This window comes from Drosophila subpulchrella, chromosome 3L (assembly GCF_014743375.2).
Source record: "Drosophila subpulchrella strain 33 F10 #4 breed RU33 chromosome 3L, RU_Dsub_v1.1 Primary Assembly, whole genome shotgun sequence".
Lineage (NCBI taxonomy): Eukaryota > Metazoa > Arthropoda > Insecta > Diptera > Drosophilidae > Drosophila > Drosophila subpulchrella.
Genome location: NC_050612.1, coordinates 28,756,749 through 28,784,146, shown reverse-complemented (window position 1 = coordinate 28,784,146; position 27,398 = coordinate 28,756,749). Strand labels below are relative to the sequence as shown.

At 43.7% G+C, this 27,398-nt stretch overlaps 8 protein-coding genes and 2 non-coding genes across 14 annotated transcripts; 8 read left to right on the top strand and 2 right to left on the bottom strand.

The window, feature by feature from the left end:
* The first annotated feature begins 61 nt into the window (after positions 1-61).
* On the top strand, positions 62-7,726 carry LOC119553542 (protein kinase 4). 2 transcript variants are annotated; one of them, XM_037863981.1, is made up of 4 exons: positions 62-262; positions 330-551; positions 5,124-5,816; positions 6,361-7,726. In XM_037863981.1, the coding sequence occupies exons 3-4, from the start codon at positions 5,155-5,157 to the stop codon at positions 7,157-7,159; spliced, it is 1,461 nt and encodes a 486-aa protein (XP_037719909.1). In that variant the 5' UTR covers positions 62-262; positions 330-551; positions 5,124-5,154; the 3' UTR covers positions 7,160-7,726. The 2 variants fall into 2 exon arrangements, with proteins under 2 accessions (XP_037719909.1, XP_037719908.1); XM_037863980.1 differs by having other exon boundaries at positions 62-551.
* Positions 1,636-1,708, top strand: Trnav-aac. Its single transcript has one exon. It is a non-coding gene; the product is annotated as a tRNA-Val (tRNA).
* Positions 2,129-2,201, bottom strand: Trnav-aac. Its single transcript has one exon. It is a non-coding gene; the product is annotated as a tRNA-Val (tRNA).
* Positions 7,727-9,433: 1,707 nt separating the features above from the next.
* Positions 9,434-10,346, top strand: LOC119553552 (collectin-11-like). The gene has a single exon (XM_037863992.1). The coding sequence runs from the start codon at positions 9,461-9,463 to the stop codon at positions 10,133-10,135; it is 675 nt and encodes a 224-aa protein (XP_037719920.1). The 5' UTR covers positions 9,434-9,460; the 3' UTR covers positions 10,136-10,346.
* A 147-nt stretch (positions 10,347-10,493) lies between these two features.
* On the top strand, positions 10,494-11,340 carry LOC119553554 (tetratricopeptide repeat protein 36 homolog). Its single transcript, XM_037863995.1, has 3 exons — positions 10,494-10,836; positions 10,948-11,123; positions 11,183-11,340. The coding sequence occupies exons 1-3, from the start codon at positions 10,527-10,529 to the stop codon at positions 11,252-11,254; spliced, it is 558 nt and encodes a 185-aa protein (XP_037719923.1). The 5' UTR covers positions 10,494-10,526; the 3' UTR covers positions 11,255-11,340.
* A 195-nt stretch (positions 11,341-11,535) lies between these two features.
* Positions 11,536-12,637, top strand: LOC119552551. Its single transcript, XM_037862171.1, has one exon. The coding sequence runs from the start codon at positions 11,642-11,644 to the stop codon at positions 12,635-12,637; it is 996 nt and encodes a 331-aa protein (XP_037718099.1). The 5' UTR covers positions 11,536-11,641.
* Positions 12,638-13,182: 545 nt separating this feature from the next.
* LOC119552550 lies at positions 13,183-13,851 on the top strand. Its single transcript, XM_037862170.1, has one exon. It carries the CDS (start codon positions 13,183-13,185, stop codon positions 13,849-13,851), a length of 669 nt encoding a protein of 222 aa, XP_037718098.1.
* Positions 13,852-15,073: 1,222 nt separating this feature from the next.
* Positions 15,074-21,959, top strand: LOC119553537 (protein bric-a-brac 2). 4 transcript variants are annotated; one of them, XM_037863972.1, is made up of 5 exons: positions 15,074-15,116; positions 17,134-17,280; positions 17,958-18,281; positions 18,645-19,717; positions 20,326-21,959. In XM_037863972.1, the coding sequence occupies exons 2-5, from the start codon at positions 17,167-17,169 to the stop codon at positions 20,786-20,788; spliced, it is 1,974 nt and encodes a 657-aa protein (XP_037719900.1). In that variant the 5' UTR covers positions 15,074-15,116; positions 17,134-17,166; the 3' UTR covers positions 20,789-21,959. The 4 variants fall into 4 exon arrangements, with proteins under 4 accessions (XP_037719900.1, XP_037719899.1, XP_037719902.1 ...); XM_037863971.1 differs by lacking the exon at positions 15,074-15,116 and adding an exon at positions 15,132-15,336 and having other exon boundaries at positions 20,326-21,958; XM_037863974.1 differs by lacking the exon at positions 15,074-15,116 and adding an exon at positions 15,380-16,742.
* LOC119553539 (actin-interacting protein 1) lies at positions 21,956-25,634 on the bottom strand. Its single transcript, XM_037863975.1, has 7 exons — positions 25,497-25,634; positions 25,039-25,160; positions 24,285-24,375; positions 23,821-24,084; positions 22,707-23,761; positions 22,496-22,646; positions 21,956-22,437 (listed from the first exon to the last, which is right to left on the bottom strand). Exons 1-7 carry the CDS (start codon positions 25,528-25,530, stop codon positions 22,328-22,330), a joined length of 1,827 nt encoding a protein of 608 aa, XP_037719903.1. The 5' UTR covers positions 25,531-25,634; the 3' UTR covers positions 21,956-22,327.
* Positions 25,635-25,913: 279 nt separating this feature from the next.
* On the top strand, positions 25,914-27,358 carry LOC119553550. Its single transcript, XM_037863990.1, has 5 exons — positions 25,914-25,988; positions 26,085-26,283; positions 26,342-26,514; positions 26,705-26,869; positions 26,933-27,358. The coding sequence occupies exons 1-5, from the start codon at positions 25,970-25,972 to the stop codon at positions 27,172-27,174; spliced, it is 798 nt and encodes a 265-aa protein (XP_037719918.1). The 5' UTR covers positions 25,914-25,969; the 3' UTR covers positions 27,175-27,358.
* Positions 27,359-27,398: the final 40 nt, after the last annotated feature.

The following is a 27,398-nucleotide window of genomic DNA, read 5'->3' as shown; positions in this document are numbered from 1 at the left end:
GTGAAAACGAGCACGACGCTTGGCCCAGCTGCATTCACACATTCAGTTGGCTGCGAGTCCTTGCGCCGTTCGAATCGCAGGCGAATCAGCACCACCCATCGTCCATTCAACGAGCGACCACCCACAACCCACCACCCACCGCCCACCAGCGAAGCGGGGCCGCAAGGTTGGCAAAATACAATTATTCGAGCGCGAATCCGCGGTGGCTGATTTTTTGAATTGAATTAGATTGAATTAAATGGCACACAAAGTTGCCAGTCGCGTGAGTCCTTCGTGTGACTAGCTATTCGCATAAAAAAAGGAAAGGATATTCATTTGCCATTTGCCAGTGTGTCAGTGCTTGTCGTGTCGGGTCAGTTGAGCGTTCAAGGACTCTGCTGCAGCAAACCATACAAAATAGCTTGAAAAACCAGTGCCCCGAAACAACAATATGTGTGCAATAAAGGCGAGAAACGTGACAGCAACGTGCCAATAAGGCGAAGGCATTGAAAAGCTGAAAGGAAAACACATTTCGAGAGCATTGGCAACGGAAAGACGAGAAAATATTGCAGGTAAAACAGCGTGGTGCACTTGAAAACAGCCCACACACACACTCACAGAGAGAATCGCTTGCATTCGGCGCATTGCTCATACGCAGCGTACGCCATCAAGTGGGCAGGGATTTTGTTCGCTTTTTTATGGCCTTTCGGTTGACAGACAGATAGAAAAACCGACAGATCCTCGCATTATTCACCCTGCAAAATAGAGGGGACACCCCCTCGAATCGGACAGATTCACTTCCCGCCAACGAAAAGAGCGAACGGCAAAGGTTAATGGCAAAAACAAACCGTCCGAGTGAGAGTAAACTGGCCAAAAGGGGTGGCTATGGTTCCTGCTTTAAAGTTTACAATTTCTGTTTTGTTTTGGCATCTTTCCCCCATGACGCATACACAGCTCTCATCCGGCGGAGGTGAGGAAAAATGCCTGGGAAAATAGCAGCCAGTATGAATGTCTGGCATTTCATTTATGCAACGCTCTTGTGGGGTCGGGATAGCTCTGTTTCCCACAAATTTCCCGACTGCCCGAGGAATTCCGTTTAATAAACATTTCCTCGGCCTTTCCGGCGTGTCATTTGCCCCAAATTCAATCAAATCGCTCAGTCAATAAACTGGCTGGGAATGGCCTTTACATTGTTCGGCAATTAAATGCAGACTGATTGATAAATGGCCGTTTAAAGAACACGCATTAATAGGTCTTAAATTTTCATTATTAAAGTGCGAAACAGCCTTTTTACAAATTTAATAAATACTTAAGCCGAAATCAGGCATTTTTGACCTTTATATTGGTCAAAGTCAGAATTTAAACAAGAGTCTCAGTAGCCACATGTGACTAATTTAATATTCAGCCCCTTTTAACTCTAATAACATTCGCTTAGTTTAGATATCCGCTTTAATTGAATTTGCTGGCACTTTGCCAGAACACAAACCTCCCTTAAATTGTGTGAGGCTCACAGCTCTGATGGTAAAATTAATACTAAAGTGATATGCATTTTTTCAATAAAAATACATTTTATTTATAATTGTCATCGCACTCCTTTTTGGCCTGCCGCCGGATGAGGTTGCTGAAGTTGGCCTCTGCGCCGCAGTAGTTTCAACTGTTTCCGTGGTGTAGCGGTTATCACATCTGCCTAACACGCAGAAGGCCCCCGGTTCGATCCCGGGCGGAAACAGATGGAATTTTTTTTACATTTTGTTCCTGTAAAATCTTTTTTTCGGTTATATTATTTATAATATTAATGAACTTTTCAACTTTAAATAACATTCGATTGTTACATTTTTATTGTGTGACTCATATTCGGCAGAAACAACAGCTTTTGCGAGGTTTTATACACTTAATAATTAGTTTTAGTTTATTATAAGTATGTTTTTTGTTATGCAAATGGAATATAAGAGCAAGATAGGTTATATTCATTTGAAATAAATTCAATAACTGTCCTAAATTCGAACTCTTTAGGTGATGGTGCCTCGAAAAACGATGATATGCTCATATTATCTCATCTTATCTCTTAAAAATTCATTCCTGTTCCATGGACAGGACAAAAATTAAATGCAAAATAAATTATTAAAAAAAAATAAAAAGTTATTTCATCTGTTTCCGCCCGGGATCGAACCGGGGGCCTTCTGCGTGTTAGGCAGATGTGATAACCGCTACACCACGGAAACAGTTGAAACAAGGGCGGCGCAGAGGGCAACTTTAGCAACCTCATCTGGCGGCAGGCCCAAAATAAAACGGGTTCCGTGAATTAAATCGAAGTGTTTCTGTATCTATTTAAATAAATCTATTTTATGGGGAATGTTTCAAGGAGACCCAACGATCGGGCAGTTTGCCATTGTTTGCCATCTTTAGCCCAGCGAGGGGCAGGGCGGGGCTGATAATAGAGTTATTATTATAAGGTGAGATAGTGATTTATATAGTGTGCGTAAGAGGTGATTAAAACAAATTGAATGGGCATGCTGTCTTTTTTTCTTTCCCTTTGTTTTATGATTGTCTTAGCAAGGGCAACACTTGCTCAAAGACAATGTCAATGCCCGGTTTTACTCAAGTTCCGCACAAATCTTGACCAGCATCGAGGCAAATCAAGCTGAACTCTGTCCCTTCTAAATGGTTGTAATCGGGGTGGCTGGAGCACAAAGCAATGAACCCTCCTTCTATGGAAAGGAGGGGTGGCCAGAAATTCAACCGAAATCCGAATTGGCGCCAGCCGAGAAATGGAAACGAAATGAACCTATCAAAAGGTTGTCAAAATGTCTCTTTTAAATATGTTTATTTTATTACCCTGGCCCGGGCTCGAGTATTTATTTATTCGCCCTCAGCTCTGCTCAACCATTGTATTGTGTAACGCTGCTCTCGAAGATGTTGACAGGCATTGAACTTTGAACCTGGCTGCCAAGTAGAACAGGAAAGTTCCCGATCCCGAAATAAAAGTTATTTTATTGTGCGGTTGATTTTATGACGGTGGTGGGCATGTGCATATGTATATCTACCCAATTGTTTACACGACACGGCAAATTGTCTGTGGGATCATTTAAAAAATTCATTATTTTGCTCCGCTGACATCGTTGATTGGCCAAACACACCATCCCAAAAACCACAGCCATTCACAAAAAGCCTGGCCGGAGGAAAAGTTCAACGAACAGCTAAGCGAGTTAAGAACCATAAATGCAAACACCGGGCACAATGGTTTCGGTTGTCTCTATAAAAACACTTTCAAGAACAGAGGAAAGCACGCGTCATAATTCATCTTGGGATAGTTCGCGAACCCAAAGTTGCAAAGGGGTTTAGGAAAAATTCTAATTAACTTCATGGTTAATACTTTTAAAGAGTAGGTAAGCTCATGTAAATATTTTCTAAGAATTCTCCCCTTGAGCACCCCACTGTTTGGTCGTGTCCTTTTGCAAACACCACCCCCCTCCGAACCCTGTCTGTGCGTTTTTGGCGCGCTGAGGTCCTTGGTGTTTTAGGATGTTTTGGGTTTGTGGATGCCAATGACACGGGAAGTGAAAGCGTTCAATGAATGTTTTATTTTTCGGGCGGGTTCCTTGACCAGGCAGCCAGCCACCCAGCAAAAGCAAAGCAACCTTTGTTCCTTGTTGCACCTTCGAACAGGGAAGCACAAAGAGGAAATGCCGAACCAGGTCCTGGAAGGGGGATTCGGGTTTTTCGCAGACAGAGAGGCTGCCTGCCCCATGAAATGCGATGCGCACGTTTCCTGTTTTAGCGTTTCGCAAGAGCAAAATGGGTGGGTCCCTGGGACCGGGGAAAGGACTCCCTTCCGTCTGGCAGACACAAAGCCAAATGAGTCAGTTGCGCTTTGTCTAGTCAAGGATTCCCCCAACCTAAACACACAACTTGAACTTCAAATAAGTTTGCAGCACTTAATGCCGACTGTCTGTCTGCCTGCACTCTAAACTGCGTATTTTAGATTTCTTGTAACTTTACAATGTTCTTTAAACTTTCGTAATACTTTTAAAGAGCTGTTACCTAAAAATACAATAAGTAAACATTTATCGCTCTACTCAACCATACAAATAAATATTTAGTTGATTTAATATTAACTACCATATAGTTTTAGACGATGCTCTTATTATACCCGTTACTCGTAGAGTAAAAGGGTATACTAGATTCGTCGGAAAGTATGTAACAGGCAGAAGGAAGCGTTTCCGACCCCATAAAGTATATATATTCTTGATCAGGATCACTAGCCGAGTCGATCTAGCCATGTCCGTCTGTCCGTCTGTCCGTCTGTCCGTCTGTCCGTCTGTCCGTCTGTCCGTCTGTCCGTCTGTCTGTCCGGATGAACGCTGAGATCTTGGAAACTATGAGAGCTAGGCTATTGAGATTTGGCGTGCAGATTCCTGAGCTTCTTACGCAGCGCAAGTTTGTTTCAGTAGAGTGCCACGCCCACTTTTACGCCCACAAACCGCCCAAAACTGTGGCTCCTACAGTTTTGATGCTAGAATAAAAATTTTAACTGAAATGTATTGTTCTCATCAATACCTATCGATTGATTCAAAAAAAAGTTTGCCACGCCCACTTTATCGCCCACAAACCGCCCCCAAACTTCAAAAAATCGTAAATATGAACGTGGATATCTCGGAAACTATCAAAGATATAGAATCAGGATTTCAGATTTAGATTCCGTAGCTTTGTACGCAGCGCAATTTTGATACGCGAATATGCCACGCCCACTCCAACGCCCACAAACCGCCCAAGCCTCTGGCGCCCACAATTTTCATGCTAGATACAAAATTTTAACTGAACTGTATCGGTCTCGTCAATACCTATCGATTGACCAAAAAAAAATTTGCCACGCCCACCCTAACGCCCATAACGCTTAAATCTGTCTACCGCCGGTAGGTGGCGCATTTCAGTCTTGCTTTGCTGCTTGCTTATTTCCATTTCCCTTTGGTCCCTTTAGCTGAGTAACGGGTATCTGATAGTCGAGGCACTCGACTATAGCGTTCTTTCTTGTTTTAGATATCAAATTGTACTTTCATTTTTGTCAACTTACATCTTTCCGTACCATAAACATAATGTTTAATGCTGTTATCTTCTCGTTAATACATATTTTTTCTAACTTCCAGTTACCCCAACTTACTCTATAACGTGGGCACAATGCATTTCTGGATTGACAAGCGATCGCAACAGTGCGGATTTGGACGCTCCCGCGTGGCGGCCTCCTTGTCGCATGCTGGCAGTGGCCTCAGCTACGGCCATCCGCCACGAAGGACCAAGTCGAGCAGCTGCAGCAGCAACAATGCCGGCGGCAGTGGCCAGTCGATGCCCCCGGTGCACCGATCCCTGCCCCAGACGCCCTACGATCTCCACCAGCCGGGCACAAGTCGTCAGTTGCAGTCGCAGTCGTCCTATGGCAACAACAACTCCCAGCAGCAGCATCACATGTTGCAGCAACATTCCAGCGGTGGCAGCAGCAACAACAACAACCTGGCTGCCACCGGCACAACAACAACTGCCAGCAACAACAACAATGCCAGCGGAATAGCCTCCTCGGCAGCTGTCCTCACCGGAAGTGGCACCATCGTTCCCCTGGTGGCACGTGGCTCCCACTACAGCCACCACGGCAGCACGCGCTATCAGCCAAGGTCGCAGCAGCAGCAACTGTTGCACCAGCAGCAGCAGCAACAGCAACATCAGCAGCAGCAACATCAGCAGCAGCAGCACTACAGCTATCACCATCCACAATTCGGCAACATGGCCGTGCCCATGAGACATTACGATGCACATCAGCAGCAGCAATATTCGGGCAATGTCTATGCGTAAGTAGCTAATACTAGGGGGCAACATCACTGCAAATTATAAAGCTATGTATTTTAAAACTAATTTGAAATACGGAAATATTAAATTTAACTGTTTTAGGACCGATTATTCAATGTCTTGTTAGCTTTTGTCGTTTAGTTATATTGTTTTTTCGGCAACATATATTTTCTCCACATTATGTTACGGTTTATCTGTTTATTATGTCATTTAGAAAGCGAGTTTGTCGTTCCAAGCAATTTCACTTCATGATATTTTTCTCAGTCAGATAAGAAACTTTAACCTAACCGTGGCATTGAAAAATGATTTCTAAGCGTATAAAAAGCTTTAGATAACGTCTTATCTATAATATTCAATTTGGTACAAATATTTTACCCTTAAATCATGCACTTTAAATGTTCTGAACTTTAAATATGATATTTTGAATTCTCGCTGAATTGTTGCTTGCTTATCAGTTAACTTCATACAATACAATGACATGGCCTGCATTGGTGCTAGCTTATAGATAGAGATTTTACAGACTAACAACCGATTGTTGTATTCCAGCGATGATGCATACAGCGCCTATCACCACACCGCCCATCACCAGCACAGCAGCAATCACTCGACCAGCGGCAGCAACAACCAGCGACAATCCAACGCCTACGCCACGCCCCGTCGCCACAACTCCAGCAGCAACATGCGACACTCGGCAGCAACAACAGCAACATCAGCAGCAGCGGCAACATCCACGGCAGAGGCAGCAACCATGGCCAGTCCAGCGGCAACAGTTGCTGCCGTACCTGCTGCAACAACGCACCACAGCAACCAGTTGCAGCAGCAACATCATGCATTGCTGCAGCACGCGGACTCGCAATTGCTTCCGGGTCATTTGAAGTGCGGCATGTGTGCCTCCCTGGTGCTGGCCTCCGTTTTTGTGGCCGGAACGAAGTTCTACTTCGACCACCAGGGCACCGGACTGGAGGTGCTGATCTTCTGCGCCTTCTCGGCCACCTTCTTCCTGGCCGCCTGCCTGGTCAGTCTGTGCCGCATTCCCAAGGGCCTGCTCTCGAGTTCCAGTCGATCGGATGGCCGGGCAGCCGTGAGCCACAGTCGTGGTGTGAACTCCTCCGTGACGGGATCAGGATCGGGAGCGGCCCAGTCCGCCGGCTGCCTGCTGGAGATGACCGAGGCTCGATACCTGGAGGAGCTTCAGATGTCCCCAGTGGGCGGGACGACCTCTACGGCTGGTCCGCCGCCCTACCATATAGCCATTTTGCTGCCGGAACAGACGCCGGCGACAATGGGCAAACAACTTCCGCTGGATGAATCACCGCCGCCATCGTATGACAAGATTCTCGTATAGGCTGTCGGGGAATTGAGCCTCTCTTAGAGTTCGCTAGCCCTCAACCTCGACCTTCCCCCTCCCCAATGCACAATGCCAAGTACTTTTGCTCAGTATTTTTCTAAACAAACGATATCACAGTTTATATGAACATTTACACGGCATAGATTTACAGACATAATTATATATATATATATATATATCAGATAAACATTTACGAATACATGGATATTTACTCTTAAGCTCCGAATAATATTTTTACACTTTCTATGCCCCTAACTAGAAACCAAATTCTTCCACACTCGACCCTCGAACATGTCATATTCTACTGTCATTTTTGTTCTGTGATATGCTCAAGAGATCAAGAAATCATATGCTATAGTGTTATGTTAAACCACTAGCTACCAAAAACCACGACAAACCAATGCAACGAGAAAAGATGTAGAAATAGCCGAAACAGAAAATAAATAATTCAATCAGTATTAGTAGGCAGTTAAGTAATAAATTAACCAATCAAATGCCCAGTTCTCTTAAAAAATACTACAACAAGAGTGCAATATATTAAGTAAATACGACATATATTAAATAAAACGATCTTAAACGTATTGATATGTTTTATTATTCCACCGTCAGAGGATTAATTTTTATTTTTTTTATTATCCTCTTTCTTTACTCAATCCTTCACCTCATCTGATATAAATACAAAATTATTTCCCAATAACATTTATAACATAGCATTTATGAACTGCTCTTAAACTGCGAGTAGCGTATCCGGTAAACAAAAAGTTTCTCTTATTTTTCGCCGATAAAAAAAAAACAAAAAACATTTGAGACCACAAAAGATGAGAAAGAGTTCAGTCTTGCAACTAAAAAGTACTTAATAAAAATAATTCCCCTTTTGTAAGATGATGCATTGTTTTTACTTTTAGGAATCTATAAAGTATCATATTTTCCCGAAAGTTTTTTAAAGTCTCTGTGATAAGCGAGTTGGCCTAGCTCTTGTAGTTCCTGGAACAATATTATACCCCGACTAATAGGTACAAAATAAGTTCATAAAAACATGTAAAAGGCTTATCAAGAACTCTAAATCGGTTTTTTCGTTAATTCATAAACAGTACATTTGCGTCTCCCGACATCGTAGGTCGTAAAGTTTTAGAATGCTAAAACTGGCATTTATTTTATACGCGACTATTCCATGGAATTTATTGGCTGAATCCAAGGATTTACTATACCCACAATGTTCAAGGACATGTAATTTAACAGAGAACAAGTTTTTCTGCCTGAATTTACGAATAATCGAAAACTTAAACGAGTGGCTTGGAAAACAGATAATGGAAATTAATGATCTTAAAGATAAATGCAGTGGGACACTAATCCAAGGAAAAACACAATACTTAAATATCTTGCGTAAGAAAGTTCAAACGATTGAAAGATTGCAAGAGGATGTGCAAGTGAAGAACGCTTGGTTGACCTTCTGCGCTTTCTTAATCATCATCTTCTTAATCATCTTGGTGACTATATGGTGCTGGAACCGAAAATATCAGACCTCCAGTTCCATACCCAACGACCAGCCGCCGGATACAAGCGCTATACGATTACCGGAGCAGCGAGAGGACCCCCAAGAGTCCCTAATACCACCACCTCCATACTGCATAGCATTACACCTGCCCAGACCATCGCCTGTGACAACAAACGTCCGCGAAGAACTAGAACTGAACGATCTTCCTCCACCCTCATACGATAGAGTTCTCGTATGAGCTTCTCTCACTATGTTTTCTTTTTAGAAACATTATATATAATAATTATTATTATGACTCAAGCTATGACATCACGCGAATTAGTCAATGTTGTACAACTCTCAAGTGAATTTATTTCACTCCTCATTAAATTGCTATAAAATTTTAAGGTTAATTTTTTATTTTTGTTAGCTTTATCATTCTTTCCACTCACTGTAAACTTTCCCGGTTTTGCTAATGTTAATTTGTATGTTTTTTAGGGTTAATTTTCTATGGAAATGTGAAAGAATATTAGATAATTCAGTCAAGTTTTTTTTAAATTGTTGGTTCGGTAAAATGATTATTATTATTATTTTTATTGGGGCACAGTAAGTAAGCTGGTGTGAAAAATAAAAAGATTTAATCGAGCGTGATGTGCTTTTGTCAGTGCACTTGTATTAAGTATTTTCGATTCTTTGCTCACCTTTGATACCGAAAATGCAAAGTTAAGCTCGGTATACTTGACTTTGTATCAAGCATAACAGCAAGTGGTTACCTAAATTAGTGCATTTAAAGCTGCTGTCCCATAAGGTTGAACACTCTGAAAATGATTAGGTACGGAGCATTTTTGTTGTGTGCAGTAATAACTTGGAATTCATGTGTCCTGGCGGATTCCCGAATCGCGCCTTCAGCATGTGTATTGACAGACCCACCAAAACAGTGCGGATCCTTTTGCCTTGCCGCACTTCATCCTTTGATTGATGGTCTAGAAAATCTTCGCAAGCAGTTGAATACAACGTCTAGGATTCAAAACGATATGCAAGCTATGTTGGTCAGCAATCAAAAGGATATAAAAGATATGTTGGCAAACATTCCAAATGGATCTCCCGAAAAGCCAACGAATATTGAAAGCAAAGTACCAATGCAACAGACAAAAGTCTGGAAACATTTCACCATCATAAACATTCAAAAAACTTGGGACGATGCTGAAACATATTGTCGTGTAATGGGCGGCCATCTGGCGACCTTTAAGAACCAAGAAGAGTTTGACTCCATCAAAGAGCAGATCCACCCATCAGAAAAGTACTGGGTTGGCATTAACGATCGTGTGAAGGAGAATGAGTATGTTTCAGTGACCTTCGGCCAGAAGGTACAATTTTTGGATTGGGGCCTTGGAGAACCCAGCGATCCTGGAAAAGAAGAGGACTGTGTTGAGCTTAAAGAACTAAAAATGAACGATATTGATTGCAGCAAAGAACGCTATTTCATTTGTCAGAATTAAAAATAAAAAAAAATAAAAAAATTTAGTATTTTAAAAACACTTTTTCATTATGTGTTAATAACTTGGTGCTTTCGTTGGTCAAACCATTAGCAATTATATAAAAAAATCGAGTTCAGTCAATATTTTTATTGATTTAAATAATTATACTTACAAGCAACGATATCGAGAGCTGTAGAAGCTAAATAAATGGGAATAGATATTTATAACCTGAGTAGCCCATATCTTATATTTGTGTATCGACTTCGACTTGTTTTGAAAATGTTTTTCGCTCTCTATCTGAACAGGTTGAACGACATAATTTGCATTTCGTTCTCCCCCCACTATTTTGTTTTTATCTATTCCGATGTCGAGCTCAGTTTGATCGAACTTATAGACCAAATAACAACGTATCATGCCCCAGGCCAATCTAAAGTTAAGTCCCCACGACCAGCAGGTGCTGGATTCCATCTTTAATCCTCTGGAGCTTGGCAGCCTCCAAGATTTTGACTCCGTTCCCACTGAAACTGATCTAAAAGACGTAGAACCGGACACCCCAGAAATCAGAGCATCGAGGGAACTGGAGCTAAGGGCCATTACCTTATCCGAAAATGGGAATATGGATGAAGCTCTTGAAGTGTTCCAGCAATCACTTAATCTGGCTCAGAGGGCTTCAGTGCTTAATAATCGAGCCCAAACATTGCGACTGGCAAAGCGCGATGAGGGTAAGTTTGATACCTTTCCGGAAGTTACAGTTTATTATAGAATTATCGAATGTGTTGATTTAACTTTGGGTTGAAGAGAATGTATTTTCTAATTTATTTTTTTATTAATAGAGGCCCTCGATGACTTGAACAGAGCCGTGGAACTGGCCAATGATCAGCAGACCCGTACCAAGTGCCACGCCCACTGTCAGCGAGGTGTCTTATATCGTAAACTGGATAATTTGGATGCGGCACGTGCAGATTTCGAGGCAGCAGCTCAGTTAGGCAGTAAATTCGCCAGGGAACAGGTATTTAAAATTGAATACATTCTCAAATACAACATATATAATTGTACTTAATTTTCCAGCTTGTGGAAATCAATCCCTTTGCTGCGCTCTGTAGTCAAATGCTTCGCCAGGCTTTCGATCAGCTCAAATAGGATAAGACATACATAATAAAGTTTTTTAAAGCATAGCAACACTTTGTTATAACTTTTAAACCGGTGGATTTTGTTAATAAATAAACCAATAAAATTATGTATTATTTTATGTAAACGTAAAATAAAATAATTTCTTTAAGTTAAATAAGTGCTGCCCTTCTTTATATTTTATTACACTTTAATGTTAAAATTTATTTTGATTACTTTTATTGCTTTCTAAATTGATTTTATAAGATTTAGAAAACAGATCAGATATATTTTGCATAAAGCTTCATTGAGTATAACTTTTTAGTTGATTTTTGTAGCCCACAAACAATTCACCATTCATTCATTGTTTTTATATTTGTGTTTCTTTTTCATCTCCTGTTTTGACTTGATCACTTGGCCATGACACGGAACTTCCTGCGCGAAAACCGGCTGATGGTGAGCCAGACCTCTAGAAATTACCAGCTGCCCACAATGGCCTCCAGGGCCAGATGCTACGGACCAGTTAAGCTCGGATCATCCGAAACTAAGCGGGGTTCGACGGGTGGAAGAGCACTACCAAGAAAGACTACCAGTCGACAGACATCCTCCGAGAAGCAGATCCAAACGGAGGAGATTAGCGACGAACGGTTTCTCAGTGCCGCCCTGCTCAAGTGTTCCGAGAAGTCCCCATCCCCATCCCAATCCCAACTCCAATCCCGCAGCGAGGGCGACGAGGGAGGACAGTTCCTGGGCGAGGGACTACGCCTGCGACGCACTGCATCCAATTTCGAGCTGGGCAGGATGTCGGAACAACGCGATGGCCATCAACCTGGGCAGTACACACTGCACAGGCCGTTGGCCAGCGCGTTCGGCATTTTGCCCAGTGGATTGAATTACCTGGACACCAGTTGCTCCTCAATTCCAAAGCAAGACGACGAGTCATCCTCCAGGTCAAGTTCTCCCAGATGCCGGCAAATGGACATCCCGGAGATGGTAGATGTAGACCCGGAGGATGTGCTGAGCTTACATTCTCAAACATCCTGTGAGGAGCTGCCCTCGAAAGAGACTCAGCCCCAAGTATTGGAAGTCCCGCCACAGGAAGATCACCAGAAGGATCTGGAGAAGCAACCGGATCCCCAGCTCATCCTGCTTTCCAGTGAACAGAGAAGGGAACTTTTGGAGTCCGCCCAGGAACGGCAAAGGCAATTGATTTTCGAGTACAATCGTCTGCCCCTTTCCATGGGCACTTTGCGGGTGCGCAATCTCAAAAGGAAGTTGGAGCAGCAATTGGATGTGGTGGACCACGACCTCAGCATGCTTTTACAGGCGAAAGTCTACTTGAAACAGGAGAACAATTGTGAAACAATTTGCCTATCAAAAAATGTAAATGAAAAAAGGTGGTTAAATAAAATTTGACTTAAACATAATATTACTAGATTTTTAATTTCATCAGAGAAACAAAACAAAGCTTCTCAAAACAAATATACTTAGGAAATTGTATATAATTATATGTTCCACAAATTGAGCCATTTTACAAAACTAAGAAATTTAAGAGAGCTATTTTCTAAAAACAAAACGTTTTTGGTAATTCGTTTATTTAAAAATTTGAGGATTTCACTCTTAAAATAAGAAAAAATGATTACAAAATTAAAAACTATACTTTAGAATAAGTGGTAAATCCTTTCATAACCTTTTACATTTAAAAGAAGCACTACCCTCTCAAAGGGTATACAGAATTACATTTTTTAGGTGTCCAATAGCCTTATCATAACAAGAAAGTCATTGCACGGCCTTGACACATATGCTGGTTACAAAGACAAATAAATTGGCAACATTTCTTGGGATGATATCAGCTACAAGAGTGGCGATAAGAGCTTCGCAGCCAACCTTGAAAATTGCCATATAAAAAGGGGTCCACCGACTTCATCTCCATCAATAAAGTGAACGAAACGCATATCACCATGCTATTTAAAGTACAAACCTGGCTTTGTCTGTTGCTCCTCACTGGATTCCTAACTTCAGTTCAAGGAGAAGTTTTTCCGCAGTGTACGAATGCGGCTTTGGATACCTTTGTCATGGCAATTGACGACTGCGCTTCGTACATTTACTGCAATGGAGAGGACTCCTTTAGGGACAGCTGTCCAGAGTCCACCTACTTCGACGATCGGACCCAGGAGTGCGCCTTCGATGATGACGGAGTGTGTCTCAGGAACTCTGTTCCTGCCTTGACGGAGGAGGAACCCGACCAGCAAGCCAATGTGGAGGAGGAGGGGACCAGTATCTCCACTCCAGAACCCACACCACCTTCTCAACATACCGCCTCATCTTCTCCAGATTCTTCTACATCGTCTTCGGATATTTCCACTCCCTCTGTGGATATTTCTACACCTTCTAAGGACTCTTCCCCGCCCTCTCCACCTCCTAAGCCATCTTCTCCAACTTTCGAGAGACCACACTGCGACTCCTCCGGAGATGGTGACCATCCTCATCCCCAGCGATGCGAGTACTTCTACAGGTGCCTCAGCGGCTACCTGACCATAGTGCGATGTCCTTACAAATATGGCTGGGACCTTACCACCAAGCAATGCAAACCAATGACTGAGGCGAAGTGCTTCAGTTATAGCTCCTAGATGTAGATAATAACTTATATAATAAGAAATATTCTCCATTGGAGGATCCACAGAAATCTAAAAAGATTTTCGCTACAACCTAAAATGTACTTCTTTTTTATCGATAAAATTTCATTCATTGTTTTTAAATTTAATGTGTATACCTTTAAATCTTAAGAAATCACTAGAAAACCACTAGAAGATTTATTTAAATGTGCGAAAAATAAAAGAAATTATATATCATATCATCATATATTTATTTTTGAAATTGTGTTTAAGAAAGAAAGAAAGAAAGCATCAAGTAAGTTTACTTGTTTTTCACTCCTGAATTAAAATAATACTAAAATGTTTCCAAAAGAATACAAATAGTTGTAAAGTTGTAAAATATAGTTGTAAATTAAAATGCTTTGGATCTCTTGCTTAAAGTGTGGTTTTATATGAATTCACCAACCAGTCCATTATAGATTTATTTAAGGAATCATCTTTTCGGAAGGGGTTTATTTATTTCGGGGTATTTGCAGCCTCCAAGCTGCCAGGCTGCTAACCCAAATCGAGGTGCGCACAGATGACAATAATAAATAAGTATTTGTGGCATTTTAATGAATTGAAAAAGTGCCTAATGAAGGTGCTATGAGCTGGGTGCTGGGTGCTGGGATCTGGGTGCCCGATGACCAACGGCGTCTCCATCTGGCGATTCCATTTGTATTTGTCAGGCATAATTCAAAATCCAACGTGCAGGTATGAGTTTATTTTCGGCGGGGCAATTTTCGAGCGGCTGCAACTGCTGTCGCCGCTTCCACATTTTATTGCAAATTAATAATGCACACGAAGCAGGTCTTGTCAATTGTGTCTAGTGGTTCGGCGGAAGATGCCCCTTGCGATGATGATTTGCCACTGGGAAATGTTTTGATTAACTAACTGCGGGGCAGCCAATTAATTTTTGGCCAAGAGGCCGCAGATTGCGAGTACAAAACCGCTGAGATTTCGTTTCTCTTCGCAGTGCCGGGGGCAGTCTGCTCATTAATTAAAGAACATGGAATCGGGCGACAAACGGATCCACCCGACATGCTGAGAGCCAAATTCGAATCCGCTAAACAAATGGCAACAGTAGCAACAACATTTGGGCCAGCAGCAACAACAGCAGCAGCAGCAACAGCAACACGAGATAGAGGAAAATTGTCAAGAGATGGACATTCGAAAAATAGAAAATCTCCAACTAAACCGAAAGAATTGAAACATTTTCGGATTTTTTCATTTCAGAAGCGAGCAGCAAACGGTTAACAAAGGTGTGCGCACTCGTCCCGTCGCGAAAATCACGAAAGGGAAAATTCGTAACGGTCGACGGGAAAATAAGAAAAATAAATAAATAAAATAAAACAAGAATGTGAAGGATTCTTCTTCTGAGAAGAGAACCGAGTGAAATACCTAGAGCATAGAGTGATTAACTGAAGTAAATTGTGTAACATCGTGCGAGAGATCAAAAGGGGCTTCGATAGATAAATAAAAGTGAGCCATAAAAACACTACATAAAATATCATTTGACGATCGGCACGAGCATTCCATTAGCATTAAAGAAGTGGTCCCGAGATCCTCAACCATAAGGGTTAGCCGCAGAGCTCTATTATTAGACAGCCCCAGGGGCAGATATGCTGGGCCACTGGATTATGCGTGATTCACAGCCGCATATAGACCGCTGATCGTGCGAATTCTCTATATAGCTCTCGGAAAAACACCGTTGACATTAAATTTATGTGCGCCACATTTCATGGAACAAATGAAAGTTAGCCAACAACAAAAGTGCTTAAAGATCACTTGGTACCAACGAGGCGTATGAGTGATTATGTGTAAAATATTACGCATCAACGAACTAGCCATGACCAAATCGAAATTGAAACGATTCCGAGGTGCTTTGGAGTGAATTGCCATGGATGACAAAAGGCAGGCACTTGGACAACAAATCAAAATAGACAGCCTGGCGAGAGCGTTTAGCACAGATCTTTATTTTTTGGATGGCTATTTAAAACAACAGCCAGAGGACGGAGAAGACGAAGGCGAAGAAGCTGAAAGGCTGAAAAACTAATTTCGGAAAATCAAGTAAAAACTGAGCGAAATACCAAAGAGTTACGGAAAAGAAGAAGGCTGCTGCCTGACTGTCACGACAACACTTTCTTGTGTGAACGAGCGCCAAAAAGGCCGCGCCGCACGGCTCCTCTGTCCCTCCATCCTCATCGCCATACCCATCCTATTCCAACCCCATCACCCATCCCATCCCATCCCCCAACCCATTCCCAGGCATCCATTGTGCCCCATCAGGCAAGGCAACCTCCACACCATCCATCGTCTCTCAATAGAGAAATGCTTAGATGCGATTCTCAGTCCCCATGTGCACACATAATGGAATGAAGAAAATTCCGTCGTCCAACAATTGCACGCTGGGCTAGCTGAAATGCAAATAAAGCACAACAAAAAAAAATCAGAAAAAAGACTCGGACTTGTCACTTTGCTGCGGATTTGCATTGGCCGGGCTGTTTTTGGGGGGCCTCCAATGGTCGGCGGTGCAGCATAGACCGAGAAATCCCCAAAATCTTGGTCTAGCCTCATATAAATAGCCCTCGGACAAAAGTGTGAACCAACCAAGCAACCCAACCACCCAACCTACCCATCAGCCCGCCCGCCCAGTGCATCGCATATGTATCTACGATCCGAACAATGGAAATTGCCAAATTTATAGTGCACCCAGAAACCCACAGCGGCACTGCGATCAGTTCGCCCAGGCCAGGCCAGCCAAGGAAAACTTATTTTATTTAAATAAATTTAGTTTAATTGCCAGCGAAGAGCACACGAATGTGTGATTGTGTGCTTTTATTGTAATTCCGATTCGTCAACTGGGCACTCAGCGCAGAAATGCCCGAGTAAATAATCCCCAACCCATCCCCCGAATCCGTTGACTTGGTCAACAAGATCGGACAAGAGGATACCTTGGAGCGGCAAGTTGTCATTATAGCAAATTATGCCGTTTCCCGGTCCCCAACAAGATTTTCCCCCCTTTGACTGCGGGGCGTATGAGTAATAAGCCAACTGCTACGACATAATACGTATACGCCTCGTGGTGCGGCCAAATAAAACGAAAAGAAACGAAACGAAAAGTGTGTGACAAAACGCTCAATAAATAAACAAACCAAAAATGCAAACAAACAAATTATGGGAAAAGACAACAAAGAATCCAAGTGGGCCGGATTTTGTTTACCTCTCTCGACATATGAAAATAATAATTGCATATTTCCCCCCGCTTTCCATTTGCAGCTTCGTCCATGTGAGCCAAAACCCAGATGAATTATGGAACATGTAAATAGCACTAATGCCAGACAAACGCAGCACCATCATTTCGATCAGCAGCTGCCAAGCAACGACAACCAGCAGCAGTTCTGTCTGAGATGGCACAATCATCAGGTGAGATCCTCCAGATAAAACCCATATATGATGTAGTATTTAAGGGGTTAGATAGGTTTAACATATATGATATAATATTTGAGGGGTTTTTAATATAAGGCAGTAGTTTAGTCTACGATGGCACAATCATCAGGTGAGATCCTCCAGATAAAATATTTATATATATGATATACTATTTAAAGAGGTTACACCTTTTATCGAAAGTATTACATATATGATATAATACTCAAAGGGGTTTTAATAAGAAAAGTAAGACCCATAAAACTGGACTGGACATCGTTCAGCGAAGCCAGCCAGCCAAGCGAAATGTCGCCCTGTCTATATATAGGATCCATCTATCCAAGCAAGTAGTACATTCACACATAGTTTTCCGCATTTTCATATAGTGACAATTTTTGTTTTTCGATGTTTACTAAGGCGGTGCCCAAAGGCACTGGCTGCCTGTCCAAAATAGCAAAAGAGTGGGGAAGGGGGTTCCCGGGGTGGTGTGTGTCACTTAAATGAACAGATTCGTGCAATTGCCAAAATCCAAAGAATTTCCACTGAGGGTAAATCGAAAAAAAAATAAACTTGGAAAGCAGCTGCAGCCAGGGAACCAGGAAATTTGTATTTTTATGATCGTGTGACCCACTTATAGGCACTTCTCACTCATCCCCCTGATCTTGGTTCCCTTCCAGACCAGCCTGCTGAGCACCCTGCCCATTCTGCTGGACCAGTCCCATCTCACTGATGTGACCATCTCGGCCGAGGGCCGCCAGCTGAGGGCCCATCGCGTGGTCCTGAGTGCCTGCAGCAGTTTCTTCATGGACATCTTCCGGGCTCTGGAGGCGAGTAACCACCCGGTGATCATCATACCCGGAGCCAGCTTCGGGGCCATCGTATCTCTGCTCACCTTCATGTACTCCGGCGAGGTGAACGTCTACGAGGAGCAGATCCCCATGCTGCTCAACCTGGCCGAGACGCTGGGCATCAAGGGACTGGCCGATGTCCAGAACAACAATGTGAGTGCCTAAGAACCTGAAAATGTTAAAGAAATTATAAGTACGAAGATCATATACTAGAGCTTTCTTAAATTAAATAAATTAAGCTGAAATCCAGTCACGGTCTTCTAGTATTATTTCATAAATCTTCATCAGGTTTTCACCAAAATCAGTTCTTAGCATAAACGTATCCAACAGTTGGAATATGTGGTAAAAACATAAATGCTGTAGCTTTACTATTATGGACTCGACGTTGATTCTTTAATTGTTACCAACAGTTTATATATATAATTTAACATGCTAGCGAAATTGATCTAATAAGAATATTTACCAGTATATTTCCCCTATAATCTCCAACTTTTTCTGATCTGTCCAAACCCACAGCTACCAAAGACAGCGAGGAGTGGAGGGTCCTACATGGATGCGGCCAACGAGAAGTCCTCTGACTTTGAGCGTCCCAGCACGCCTTCGCCCACGCCCACGCCCACCATCACGCCCTCCCACACGCCCACTCCCAGCCTGCCCCTCCCCCTGCCCCAGTTGCCCAGTTCGGCGCTCAGCACGCCCCTGCTGGCCAACAAGCTGGGATCGGTGGGGACGACCGGCATGGGCACCACGCCCCTGGAGAATCTCTTCAAGTCCCTTCAGTTCTACCCCAGCCTGCTGCCCCAGCCGCTCAACTTCTCGCAGACGGCGCTCAACAAGACCACCGAGCTGCTGGCCAAGTACCAGCAGCAGTGCCAGCTGTACCAGAGCGGATTGCAGGAGGATCACCTGGAGGCGGACTGCTACGGCTCCAAGCGGCCGAAGGGCGAGAGTCCGCCCAAGGAGCTGCGGCGTCTGGAGAAGAGTCTGGCCAAGAATACCAAAGCCTCGTCGACGGCCAACAGCACCAGCAGCAGCAGCAAGTCGCCGCAGGAGTGCTCCATGCCCAATCCCATAGTGGCCACCTCGCCCGTGACCCTTGCTCCGCCGGCCATGGCCCACTTTTCGCCCCAGCTGCCGGTGGTCAAGTGCTCCTCGGCCAGTTATCCCAACTCACAGCTGGGGCAGGGTCAATTGTACAGCAGCAAGCCCCCGCTTTATAGTGCCGCTGCCACGCCCACATCCGCCCAGCAGGCGGCCCAGATGCACCACCACCACCACCACCCATCGCCGCAGGGTCCGACGCCCTACATCTCCGCCGAGGATCACGCCAAGCTGCAGCTCCACATCGAGCAGTATCAGCGGGAGGCGGCTGCAGCAGCTGCCGCGGCTGCCGGCGGAATGGCGCTGGTCAGCGCCAAGTCGGAGCCCAACCTGCTCTCGCTGAGCGCCGACCGCGACAAGTCGCTGGCCGCCGCACCCATCAAGCCGCCCTCCAACTCCAAGCTCTACGCCACCTGCTTCATCTGCCACAAGCAGCTGAGCAACCAGTACAACCTGCGCGTCCACCTCGAAACCCATCAGAATGTGCGGTAAGTGGATCTTTCTAACTTCTCATTAGGAACCAGGAAAAAATAAAAATACTAGAAAGGTTTAAAATGCTTAAGGTCATTTATTTTTATAACTTTAAGAAAGGAATGGCACCTTTCTCGTGAAAGAGAGGCAGCTTTTGATCTACATCTATTATATATAACTTTTATAAAGAAATAAAACGAAGACTCTGATAGATTTTCAATAAACTTAAATCTTTAAAAATAATATTTTCAGTCTATCTCCATTTTAGCGCCTTGCTTTCGTAGAATTTTAAAGAAATTTTGAAGGAATAGGTTACCTTCAAAAAAAAGTAATACCTATACTCAATCGTTTTTTTATTAATTGACCAATATTAAAAGTTTACAAATGTTTCCCAAAAATGTTCCACTAAAAGGTAGGAAATAGGTGGTACTCATACTCATGATATTTCATTTTATAAACTGTATAACCCTGACCAAATGATAATGCTAGGAAAGTTATTAAATGGTTTATTAAACAGTAAAATAAAATACACTAAATATAAACTTATTTATAACTATGGCCTAAATATATCAATAGGTACTTTTAGATTATAATGAAACCCTTCTTTTGATTACCTACTCTCCAGGTACGCCTGCAATGTGTGCTCCCATGTGTCCCGCAGCAAGGATGCGCTGCGCAAGCACGTCAGCTACCGGCATCCTGGGGCGCCTTCGCCCTGCGAGAACGAGGCTCGCCGGAAGAGGGTCTCCAAGCTGGCGGCGACCACTCTGCCCTCGGGAGCCACGCCGAATCCCATGCCCCTGGCCGCCAGTCACACGGTGACCAGTGGCGAGGTGGGTCCGGCTCCAGGCACGGCCTTGGGATGTTCGGGCCAGGAGGCAAGGAATCCGTACCTCTTCCTGCCCAACCAATTTCAGATGGCGGCTGCCGCAGCCGCCGTGGCCGTGGCCGAATCCTCGCCAGCTTCTGGTCAGCCATCGCTGGACTTGGCCCACGAGGCGCCGCCGGGCATCAAGAGCGAACGGGAGCCACCGGCGGCCAGCAACGGGGAGGCGACAGGTGTGGAGACCACGACGGCAACCACCTGAGGATAATGTTTTCAAATATTTTTGATTTGTTCAACTCACAACACACACACGCACACAGACACAAGGAACACGCCCACCCACGCACACGCATATTCAAAATAGTGTTGGGTCGTATCTTGAGTGAGTCAAAAAAAGGGTTCTTGATCCCAGGCTTGATTTTTATTCCGATCAAATCCATTGAAAACTGAATCGATATGTTTTAATCAGCGCTTACCAGCAGAAGTAGCTAATTTACCCATAGGGTATAACATGATTTTACACACACCGAAACTGATTTTAATATTTTTGAATGCTTCATACATAGGCAAAAATATTTCTCAGGATTAAAACTAAAATTTAAACTCATCCTAAAAAAAATTCAAAAACTACAGAACCCACAGGTTTCGAACGTGTATAAGAAAATAATTTTTCAGTTACTAAAGTTTGGACTGAAATGTAATCTCTTAAATCTCTGATTCTGAACTCTTTCTATGGATACTAAAAAAAAAAAGGTTGATACATTTAAAAACGATAATTTATATTTAAAACATATTCTAAAACGTTTCTCAAATATTTTTTAAACAAAGAAAGCTAATATCTTCTTAAACTATATTTTTTAACTTAAAAAGATGATACAATTTCTTCAGATTTGATCGGATTTAAAAAACAAATGACAAGTGAAAAGAACATAAGATTTACCCACTCTAGAAGGGCCCAGCACTGATATGCCATCTTTTAGCCCCACCGAAACCGAAACCGAACCAACGTCTTAGACCCGGCTGTGATAATTAGCGCAATTCGTTTTTCGTCCTCTGCACACAACACATGCGAGCGCCTTTCTAGCTATCTTAATTTATGTACTTACTTTAGCACAATTTACGTTTATTATTTCGGGAACTGTAGCAACCTCCGAGGCTCTCGAACTGCAAGTTACAAAAACACTTACCCATCGCTTTCACTCGCTCTCTCACAAGCACACGTCCACACATTCTAGTAAACTAAGCCAAGTTTTTATAAATATTGTAATTATACACCTGAACACGCACACACACTTGCACACAAAAAGACAGGGTGAAGACCTACCAATCCAAAAAACACACAACTTTTAAAGGAATAAATGTTTAAGAAGCCAAAGATACTGTGCGTGTTTAGCTGATTCCCCATCGACAACGACAAGAACCAAAGGAATGGAGGCTGCGAGCTATGCAAAAACTAGTATATTTCATTTCATAATACAATAATTTATGTACGCTGGCGTACTTTACATATCTTTGTGTTTCCTTTCGTAGTTCGTAGTTTCAATTGTATAAAAAACCTTGTTAGAAAAACACAGACGCAAATGATAGCGGAGCAAAATAGTTGAATATCCATGATATGATGATTAGCAAACACTTTGGGCTTAAACTTAGAGACATGAAATGAGGTGCGCGGGGCGGGATAAAGACATAAATAGCTAAATGTAAACTCTTGCACTTAAATGAAATAATGCCAGGGCGCAGCTGGCTGCTCTCCCTGGATAAGTATAAAAATATGCTTTACGGCTGGGCTGGGCTGGGCCATTTAAATGCTTTCCACGTGCCACACTTTGGTGTTGCAGTCCTGTCCGGTGGAGATCACAGTGTTGTTGTCCAGCCAGACTAACCGAGTGATCTGCGACTGCGGATGGGCATCTGGAAAAGACGGGAAAGTCAGTAACCAATAAACATTGATTCCCCTCTAAGAACTCACTCTTGATAATGGTGTGCTTGGCCGGGTTGGCCACGGACCAGATAATAATGGTGGTATCCAGCGATCCACTGGCCACCAACAGCGAGTTGGGCGACCAGGCCACCGTATTAACGCGAGCACTGTGGAAGCCCCACTCCTTGTTGTGGGCAGGCTACACAAAAATGTATTACATTAGCAAATAACGCAATAAGTCCATTATCCATATCATTACCTTGTACTCCTCCACCGAGTAGAGCACCACCTTGCGATGGGCATCGCAAGCCACCAGATACTTCAGGTCCGGCGAGTACGAAACATCCGTGACCGCGCCCAGGTGATCCAGCTCCACCTTGGGCTCCAGGACTCCGCCCTTGAGGCTATAGATGTGAAGCTTTTGGTCATCACCGCCCACAGCCACATCGGAGGTGTCCGCATTGACGGCAATCGAGCTGGCTTCATACTTGATGGGCAGCGAGAAGATCTTCTTCTGGTCCTGCACGAGGGTCAGCTCCTTGATGCAGGCCAACGCAATGATGTTCTCGTTGCGCAGAATGGCCAGGCCGCGAGGCTGGCAGTTGAGCTTGACCACATAGTCGGTGTACGAGTTGCCCTCTACGCTGAACTGCCGCAGGCTGTCGTCGATGCCGCAAGTGTAGACAAAGTCGCCCCAGGCGGCAATGCCATTGATCTGGTTGCCATGCCCGGTGCCAGTGATGCGGTCGTTGGTGCCGCTGCCCGAGTTCCAGTTGGTCACCACGCCGTCGTGGCTGCCAGTGTAGATGGTGCTGCGATCATCGCTCAGCCCCAGCACGGTGATGGGCTTGTTGTGGCCCTTGACCACGCGCAGCGGCTTCGAGGGATCCGCCACATTGAGGTAGGTAATCACGCCCGACAGCGAGACTGTGATCAGGTTCTCTCCCTGCCACAGGCAGGACACCTGCTGGTCATCCACTGTGGTGCCCATCACGAACTCGCTAACCAGCTCTCGCGACTCCACCGTCCAGAGGCGGCAGGTCTTATCTCCCGAGCAGGTCAGCAGTTGGCTGCCATCCGGTTTCCAGGCCAAAGCGTAAACGCCGCCCTTGTGGGCAGGCGAGCCAAACTCGCCCACCAGCTCAGAGCTGGTGCCATCGTACAGGAAGACTTTGCCATCGAAACCGGCCGAGGCGAAGAACTTACCATCGGGGGAGTAGCGAACAGCTTGGACGAAGCGGGAGTGATCCTGCTTGGTCATCTTGAACTTGAACGGGGGTCCCTCGAACACGGCGACCGTGTTGTCTTCGCTGCCTGCATTAACAAGTTTGTAGATTGGTTTATCGCTTCTTATTCCCATCAAGCTAACTCACCCGTCACAATGCGGAATGGCCTGGCTGGCCGGAAGTCCGCGGAGTTAATGGACTTGGATTGGCCACTGATCTCGCCCACCGAGGTGCCTGTTTCGGACATGAAGACATGGCCAAAGCGTTCCCGTCCTTCGCCCACAGCCACGATGCGCTGGTTGTCCGGCGACCAGCTGATGTCCTTGATGGGTCCTGCAATGGGCTGGAACTCATTCTTAAGCAGGTGCTCCTTGTTGACCGTGTCCCAAATGCGAATCTTGCCGGAGGCGTCTGGCGAGAGAAAGGGGAAAGACAAATAAGTAACATTGCTCGAATCGAAACCGCAGATAAGATAAAAAACGGCTCCAAATAGGAAAATGCTAATCGCTGGCCATGGCGTGACTCATGGTGGTCACGATTCTTTATGCTCTGCTGCCCCAAGTCGGGTGCTCCAGTGTGCTCCAAGTGTGAAATTGCTGGGCGAGACTTACCGCCAGATGCAATGTAGAAGCCGCTGGGCGAGTACTTGGCCACATTCACTGCACACGAGTGCTCCGTGTAGACATCGGCGATGGCTGGATTCTATGGTTGGGAAGAACAGAAAAAAGTGTGTACATGTTAGAAACACTTTTGCCAGAATGGAACAACTTAATGGTGATCTCAGTGAATAACATGAATAAATAAATGGTGATTTTCTTAGGGAGGAAACAAAGTTGGCATAAGGAATTTCCTAGTCTAGAAGTCTATAACTACTGTCTTTATGAAATACAAGAATTCACACCGTTTTTCAACAGGCTTACATAGGCATGAATAGAAGATATAGATAGAAAATATAAAACATTATAAAAGGGGGGATTCTTAGGAAAAAGACAAAGGAACATAGGGGAATTTCGTTAGAATTTTTACAGATTCTACGTGTGAAAGACAGACAAACGTAGCCGCTTTGTAGAATCACTTATAACAGATGAAAACATCATAATGATGATGCGTGGGCCGCAAACAAGCAATCTCTCTGTGTGCCAGTCTGTGTGGTATGGCTGATTTTGCCGGTTGGCCTGTGGAATGGGAATCTGTGTTTTGCGCCGTATATAAAAATAAATATAGAACAGCTGCCAAGAAAGCCAGAAAGCCAGAAATCACACACAAACTGCAGCTGTCCAAAAATAAAACACCATTTGGAAAATGCCATGGATTTATGGCAGGAGCAGCATCAGCTTCTCAGGCTGCAGGCCTATATCATCTTACCTCGATGTTGCGGATGATCACCGAGTTGCCATTGGTGTAGAGGAAGTTCTTGCCCTTGGGATCGGCACCCAAGACGATGGGTTGGCCGCGTTGGGTGCGCGGCAGAGTTGCGTAGATGTTTTCTGCAAATAAAGCGATTATTTCGATTAGAAAGGCGGAAAGCACAGATAAGGCCGGTAAAATTAGGCAGGGAGTGGGTGGAACACAGGGTGCGGCTTCTTTTTTAGGGTGGGCGGGGGTCACCAGGGTGGCTCCAACTGCCCCGCCACCCCCCCAAAAAACTTCAAAGGTCTTTCGAATGCTGCCCATGACCATTTATGGGCATAATCACAACGCTTCCGGCGATTGCTTTCTGCTTTTACCGTTTTCGCCTGTTGACTCATCCCCCTTCGCACCGTCTCATTTCGATTGGGATCGGGTTTATGAATGTGGTTTATCATTGTGGGATGCCAACTCACTGTTTTCGTACGCCGGTGGTTGGGGTTGAGCCATTGTGGTGGTTCCTCTGTGCTTCGCTGCTAAAACGGTTACTAATTAAGGCGAATTTCCGCGGATAAATGAAAACACCAAACTCTCGCTGTGCAGTGTGACCGGATCTCGGGGTAGTGCAATTCTAACGCTTACCGCCCACGCAACGGCACCAACGCGATTCTGGTGTTTAGTATATACCGTCATATTTAGGGTATTCCGCAATACGTTGTTGCATTACAAACAGTTCTCCCTTATTGTATTATTATGGGGTATTTTTATTGTCATTATTAAAACTTACACATCATTTTTACATTTTGGGTTACAAATTAGCAATTAAACTTGGTTTTGTATTTGCCATTTCTAATTCTGGCGCGGAACTAGTTCCGATTAGTAATGGTTCGATAATACTTGTGGCTTGCTTACCGATGTATTGACAACAAACAGCTGTACTATATAAATAATGCCGCCGGAAAGATCAGGTAATTATTCATTTAACTTGATTAACAAATACAATTTGTCTTTCATTTACACATCAATATATTAACACTGTACTATTTTATTTGTATGCCATGCAGTTGTTTCAAAGAAATTCGTGTGGAGCGCCGAAGCAACAGAATGGCTCCTAGAAATGTGGCTGGAGAATCTTGGTGGCTTCCGCGGGAAGAAAAGAAAAAACTTGGATATCATGAAGGAAATGGCACACTCAATGAGGGAGTTCAATATTACTTGGGTCGAGATAAAGGCAAAAATGGACAACATGAAGAAAAGATACCGGTATGTAATGTACATGCTTTAACCACATGTAGTGCTTGATAACATCTGAATCTTACAGCAACGAATTCCTAAAACTAAAGTCCTCAGGAACTGGGCGTTCTAAGTGGAACTACTTCAACAAAATGCGGCTTCTTGTGGAAGATAGTGATGAAGAAGATGATGATGATGATGTGTACGACCGCGAAGCAGAGAGAAAGGCAAAGAAAGCCTTTAAAAGGATGCAAAGACCTGGTAAGGATGGTATACCACAGCAAACAATACTAGCTACATTACATAGTCAAGTATAAGACGCCCAAAGTTCGAGTTATTTCAGAATATCTTTAATAGAATAGAAGCACAATTATGGGACTTCCTAGTTGATTCCATAAATCGTTGCAAATAGCACAAACTTTGAGTCAAAACTATTATTATTACATTGCAGAAATACATTCCATAAAAGAGAAATCGCCTGAAATAAACGAAACCGAAGTTGAATACCCAGATTCGTTAGCCGAATATGAGTGTCTTGAGCCAGACTCCAGAAATCGTTCCCAAACTGAGGATTATAATGACAGCGATGAAGACATGCTATCAAACTTATATTCAAGTAAGGGAAAATGTTACTAATCTTTTAAAGGAATGTTCCCAGTTATGATCATATTCTTTGCAGAGCCAACTGAAAGAACGCATGCCGAAAATATGTCAGATTCTTCCATGGAATACGATTTTCCTGAATCAAACGCTAAGCGCTACAAGCGTGATCGAGCCAGAGCACTGGGAGAGGAAATGCTGGCCCTTCAAAGGGAAACACTCAAGGTCTTGCAAACGATCTCAGAGGACCTTTCCAATTTTCATGACAAGTTCTTAAGAGCTCTCAAGCCAAGACGCGAGAAACGCTCTAGATTAAGTTAACTAAAAACCTTCATTTGGTATATGTTTAAAGAATTTTGATACATATGTAAGATGCAAAATATTTTTGCCAAACTTGTATAAAGTGTGTTGACTTAAATTGACGATTAAAAATCAGATTTGCTATTCTTTCAGACGGTTACCAAGCCATTGAAAGTTGGAATTCCAACGCATTTTTATAATCTGATTGTGACAGTTCTAAGAGTATCTATTAAAAATTTGTTGAT

What these genes read in the sequence shown, in the direction of transcription:
- LOC119553542 (XM_037863981.1), top strand. Translation starts at nt 5,155, where the DNA reads ATGCATTTCTGGATTGACAAGCGATCGCAACAGTGCGGATTTGGACGC. An exon ending in TATTCGGGCAATGTCTATGC is followed by an intron (nt 5,817 to 6,360) that starts GTAAGTAGCTAA and finishes GTTGTATTCCAG; the next exon opens with CGATGATGCATACAGCGCCT.
- LOC119553539 (XM_037863975.1), bottom strand. Translation starts at nt 25,530, where the DNA reads ATGGCTCAACCCCAACCACCGGCGTACGAAAACA. An exon ending in CTTCTACATTGCATCTGGCG is followed by an intron (nt 24,085 to 24,284) that starts GTAAGTCTCGCC and finishes TTCTCTCGCCAG; the next exon opens with ACGCCTCCGGCAAGATTCGC. An exon ending in ACTCGGTGGAGGAGTACAAG is followed by an intron (nt 22,647 to 22,706) that starts GTAATGATATGG and finishes ATTTTTGTGTAG; the next exon opens with CCTGCCCACAACAAGGAGTG.
- LOC119553554 (XM_037863995.1), top strand. Translation starts at nt 10,527, where the DNA reads ATGCCCCAGGCCAATCTAAAGTTAAGTCCCCACGACCAGCAGGTGCTG. An exon ending in ACTGGCAAAGCGCGATGAGG is followed by an intron (nt 10,837 to 10,947) that starts GTAAGTTTGATA and finishes TTTTATTAATAG; the next exon opens with AGGCCCTCGATGACTTGAAC. An exon ending in GTAAATTCGCCAGGGAACAG is followed by an intron (nt 11,124 to 11,182) that starts GTATTTAAAATT and finishes TTAATTTTCCAG; the next exon opens with CTTGTGGAAATCAATCCCTT.
- LOC119553550 (XM_037863990.1), top strand. An exon ending in TAAAAGGATGCAAAGACCTG is followed by an intron (nt 26,515 to 26,704) that starts GTAAGGATGGTA and finishes ATTACATTGCAG; the next exon opens with AAATACATTCCATAAAAGAG. An exon ending in GCTATCAAACTTATATTCAA is followed by an intron (nt 26,870 to 26,932) that starts GTAAGGGAAAAT and finishes TATTCTTTGCAG; the next exon opens with AGCCAACTGAAAGAACGCAT.
- LOC119553537 (XM_037863972.1), top strand. Translation starts at nt 17,167, where the DNA reads ATGGAACATGTAAATAGCACTAATGCCAGACAAACGCAGCACCATCAT. An exon ending in CCGATGTCCAGAACAACAAT is followed by an intron (nt 18,282 to 18,644) that starts GTGAGTGCCTAA and finishes CCAAACCCACAG; the next exon opens with CTACCAAAGACAGCGAGGAG. An exon ending in GAAACCCATCAGAATGTGCG is followed by an intron (nt 19,718 to 20,325) that starts GTAAGTGGATCT and finishes CCTACTCTCCAG; the next exon opens with GTACGCCTGCAATGTGTGCT.
- LOC119552550 (XM_037862170.1), top strand. Translation starts at nt 13,183, where the DNA reads ATGCTATTTAAAGTACAAACCTGGCTTTGTCTGTTGCTCCTCACTGGA.
- LOC119553552 (XM_037863992.1), top strand. Translation starts at nt 9,461, where the DNA reads ATGATTAGGTACGGAGCATTTTTGTTGTGTGCAGTAATAACTTGGAAT.
- LOC119552551 (XM_037862171.1), top strand. Translation starts at nt 11,642, where the DNA reads ATGACACGGAACTTCCTGCGCGAAAACCGGCTGATGGTGAGCCAGACC.